This window comes from Miscanthus floridulus, chromosome 17 (genome assembly GCF_019320115.1).
Source record: "Miscanthus floridulus cultivar M001 chromosome 17, ASM1932011v1, whole genome shotgun sequence".
Classification (NCBI taxonomy): domain Eukaryota; kingdom Viridiplantae; phylum Streptophyta; class Magnoliopsida; order Poales; family Poaceae; genus Miscanthus; species Miscanthus floridulus.
This window is the reverse complement of record NC_089596.1, coordinates 29,131,703-29,136,314: the sequence shown is the minus strand read 5'-3', so window position 1 is coordinate 29,136,314 and position 4,612 is coordinate 29,131,703. Positions and strand designations below refer to the sequence as shown.

Here is a 4,612-nt window from a genome sequence, read left to right as displayed (position 1 = left end):
TTTGCAGTAAATTTTTAGATACGCCTATTCACCCCCCCTCTAGGCATTGTTAGATCCTTTCATACCTCTTCTGCTGTTGGTATAATAGAATATAATGCCATGATTTTCGATGGTATGGTGAATCTGTAGAAAAATAATGTTGTTTGTGGTTGACTGCTCGCTGCTTTATATATGCAAACATCATAATATGATTGTATTGTATCTCTTGGTAAACCTGTAGAAAATAGTTTTTTGTTTGTTTGATAGCCATGTGAATTTTTTCGGTGTCTAAATTCTGAATTTTTTAATGAAAACAGAAGAAAAAGAATGGAAGAACGTGACTGGATGTACACTGGTTGGTCTCATACACAGCCCCTCTCAAATGATTGGATAGATAACACCAACCAGTTTTTGGATCGTGCCTTCTCTATGCCTAATCTAGTTGAAGATGGCACCATTAAGTGTCCTTGCATGGTATGTCGCAATTGTGTTAGGCACACCAAGTTAACGGTAGAGATGCACTTGTGTAGGGTTGGCTTTAAGGAAGACTACAGAGTATGGACATCACATGGTGAGGGACCTGCCAATACCTATGTTGAAGGTGGACATGGTGAGAATTTTGTTAAAACTGACCACATGGATGAAATGTTAGCTACCCTAGTTGGTGACCATCCACCACCAATTGATGAGCAGCCTGCCTATGCTCAAGATTTCTATAGGATGGTAGAAAATGTTGACCAATTAGTACATGAGAATACATCACACTCATCTCTATCTGGTATGGCACGTCTGCTAGCAATGAAAGCACAATATAACATGTCAATTGCACACTTTGAGGCAAACTTAGAATTAATCCATGAACTTTTGCCTCCAGAATCTAAGTTGCCAAAGGACTTCTATCAGTCAAAGAAGCTATTTGAGGGTCTTGGTATGGCATATGTCAAAATTGATGTTTGTTATAATAATTGCATGCTTTACTACAAAGATAATATAAACAAAGACAAATGTGATGTTTGTGGGTTGTCTCGCTATGAAGGTAATAGTCGAGTGCCACGTAAAGTGTTGTGGTACCTTCCCATCACCGATAGGTTGTAGAGGTTATATTTGCATAAGAACACGACAAAAGCTATTGCGGTCTCACAAGCCATGCACTTCTGGCAAAATGGTGCACCCTTGTGATGGAGAAGCGTGGCAAAAGTTTGACAAAGACTTTCCAGACTTTGCTAGTGACCCTAGAAATGTGCGCCTTGCTTTTGCAACAGATGGTTTTACCCCCTTTGGTTTCATGGCAGCGCCTTACTCCTGTTGGCCGGTGTTTGTTACCCCATTGAATTTTCCACCATGCACAATCATGAAATCAGAGTACATATTTCTTTCCCTAGTAATCCCAGGTCCTAAACATCCTGGAAAGAAACTAGGCATTCTAATGCAGCCTTTAATTGATGAATTAATGAGTTTGTGGGAAGGGGTGGATACTTGGGATGCTTCACTCAAGAAAACTTTTAAAATGCAAGCAGCTTATCTATGGTCAGTACATGATTTCCCTGCTTATGGCAACTTTGCTGGATGGAGCACACATGGTAGGCTTGCATGTCCATTGTGCTTAAGTGATAGTAAGGCATTTACACTTCGTCATGGTCACAAGGCTTGCTGGTTTGATTGCCATAGACGGTTCCAACCTATAGACCATGAATTCAGATTCCAAAATAATGCATTTCGTAAGGACACAGTGGTTCTTGATGAGGCTCCAAGGCTTTTAATAGGGGAGGAAATATTTGCCCAAATGAGCAAATTCGTATATGACAATAAAAACTATGGTACATTGCACAATTGGACCCATGTTTCTGGCCTTTGGCAACTTCCATATTTTCAAAAATTGTTGCTGCCCCACAACATTGATGTGATGCACAATGAGAGAAATGTAGCTGAAGCTATTTGGTATACTTGCTTCGATGTACCGGACAAGACTAAGGATAATGCCAAGGCAAGGAAAGATTTAGCTGATATTTGCAATCGTCCATCACAACATTTGAAGATGAAGGCAAATGGGAAGTGGGACAGGCCACGAGCCCCATTTTGCATTAGTAAGGATGACAAGCCAAAAATTCTTAAATGGTTTCAAGAACTTAAGTTTCCTGATGGCTATGCAGCCAACATTAGAAGAGGGGTTAACTTGTTACAAAGGAAGATCTTAGGCCTAAAGAGCCATGATTACCACATATTCATGGAGCGCTTGCTCCCTGTTGCATTCCGTGGATTTCTTCCACATAGCATATGGTTGTGTTTGGCTGAGCTTAGCTTTCTATATAGGCAATTGTGTGCCAAAGAGTTGAGCAAGGATACCATATGTTCATTAGAACAACAAGTTGTTGTTCTTATTTGCAAACTGGAGAAGATATTTCCTCCTAGTTTCTTCAATCCTATGCAACATCTAATAATCCATCTTCCTCGTGGGGCTCGACTAGGAGGGCCTGTGCAATCCCGTTGGAATTACCCATATGAGCGGTACAAAACATAATGCTATACTAAGTCTTTAGCAAAGATAACCTTGTCTTAATTGTTTGTTTGGTTCATGTAGGAAAATAAAAAAAAACTTAAAGCCAAAGTACAAAATAAGGCACGTGTTGAGGGCTGCATTGTTGAGGCTGAATTAGTTGAGGAAGCAACAAATTTCCTCACTCTCTTTTTTAGGTCCCAAGCTCGGTCAATTAGAAACAAGATTCCACGCTATGATGATGGTGCTGCTACCTTCAAAAGTTCATGCAATCTTGGAATTTTTCAAGTCCCTGGCCGTTATATGAGCCCGCGGGGTGTTCATGAGCTGCCAAAAGAGAAGTATGAGGCTGCTTTTTTATACATTTTGACAAACATGCCAGAGATGGATGAATTCTTCGAGTACGTGAATTTTCAACAGTGGGTCCTAGTATATTTTTGTATCTAGTTTGTTGACACTAGCTAATAACTTATTTTTTGCCCCATAGAAAATTTGATAAGGAGCATTGGAAGAGTAGAAGTAGACCAAGACCTGACCAGCTCCGTGAGTTGAGATTAAAAGGATGGAAAAATAGTCGTGGGCAGCATGGTCCTACATTCTTTGAGTGGTTCAAAGAAGAAGTAATGCTGCTGAATACTCATATTTCACATTAACACCACATTTACACACCTAAAACTAACACTGTTAATATTGTTGACATGCAGTGCTTGCAGAATCCTACTATTGATAGTGCATTGCGTGAACTATCATTTGGCTTCCGCAGAATGGTGACTAGCTATGGGGTTTATGATGTGAATGGGTATAGATTTCGTTTCGAAGAGTACGAAAGAACAAAACCCAGATTAACCACAGTTAATAGTGGAGTTTGTGTGCCCTGTATTGATGAAAACGACAATGAGTTGGACTACTATGGTATTATTAAGGATATCATAAAAATAAAATGGCAAGGCCATATGCAGCTAGAGATGGCGTTGTTTGATTGCTGCTGGTTTGATCCCACACCAGATGGAACAAGGCGTACTCCAAATTTAGGATTGGTGGAGGTCAAGCATTCTTCTAGACTTGCAGTGTTTGAACCATTTGTCATGGCGAGTCAAGTTAAACAAGTCTATTATTTGCCTTATGCTTGCAGTGACAAATCTGATCTAAAGGATTGGTGGGTTGTATATATCATGTCTCCACGGAACTATATTCCAGCAAATGACGCCAATGATGACCCAGATCCTCCTAATGAGGCAACAGAAGTAATATTCTATCAAGAGGATGGGCTGCCAGGCTCTTTTGTCATTGATTTAGGGGCTGATCTAGACAACATAGTTCCAATTGTCTCTGATGAGATAACCAATCCAGTTGATCTTGAATTTTTGGCCAAAGTCAATACTGAAGCTCAAGATGAAGATATGGATGATCTGGAGTTTGATGGAGATAGAGATGGAGAAGATGACCATGATGACCTGCTTGGATATTTACCTAATGACCCAGATGATTTTTAGATTATTATTTTCCTCAAATAAATTTGGTTGTACCACTAAGTTATGTACGGTTAGATGTAATGTACTGGTAGATAAAATGTACTGCTAAATGTTTACTACTAGATTATAAATGTTGGGTGCATTTTCATTTAACATTCAATTTTCACTTATTTTATTTGTGTTGCTCCTCTAAAGTATGTGTTATGTTTTCATCTAACATTCAGGTTTCATTTATTGTATGTGTTGTTCCTATAAAATATGTGTTCTCTAATCTATATTTCATATTAATGCAGGACATGTACGGGCTTCGACATAGAGGGCTTGCAAAGAAAAGGCCATGCCCAGCCACCAGTGAGAACACCCAAAGAATCAATGCTCGTGGTGGCAATGCCAGCTCTCAAAGACCCACCAGTGGGAATTCCCAAGGGAGCAATGGTCATGGTGGCTTTGGCAACTCTCAAGGACCCACCCGTGGGAGCTCTCAAGGGCCCATTGCTGATGATAGCATTGCCAACTCTCAAAGACCCACCAGTGGGTACTCTCAAGGAACTAATGCTGATGTTGGCACTGCCAACTCACAAAGAGTCGCTGATGATCAGGTCGACACACTAATGAGCACTGGTGATTGTCCTGACTCCAACAATGGTGCAAGTGGATCTATATTGGT

At 40.2% G+C, this 4,612-nt stretch overlaps 1 protein-coding gene across 1 annotated transcript; it reads left to right on the top strand.

The window, feature by feature from the left end:
* Positions 1-306: 306 nt before the first annotated feature.
* On the top strand, positions 307-3,966 carry LOC136515482 (uncharacterized). The gene is made up of 5 exons (XM_066509057.1): positions 307-549; positions 2,435-2,484; positions 2,671-2,874; positions 2,961-3,093; positions 3,178-3,966. The coding sequence occupies exons 1-5, from the start codon at positions 307-309 to the stop codon at positions 3,964-3,966; spliced, it is 1,419 nt and encodes a 472-aa protein (XP_066365154.1).
* The last annotated feature ends 646 nt before the right edge of the window (positions 3,967-4,612 follow it).

Bases quoted from the DNA above. Each gene is read 5' to 3' on its own strand.
- LOC136515482 (XM_066509057.1), top strand. From the start codon at position 307: ATGGAAGAACGTGACTGGATGTACACTGGTTGGTCTCATACACAGCCC. The intron at 2,875-2,960 runs GTACGTGAATTT...TTTGCCCCATAG, and splicing joins GAGATGGATGAATTCTTCGA to AAAATTTGATAAGGAGCATT. The intron at 3,094-3,177 runs GTAATGCTGCTG...GTTGACATGCAG, and splicing joins TTGAGTGGTTCAAAGAAGAA to TGCTTGCAGAATCCTACTAT.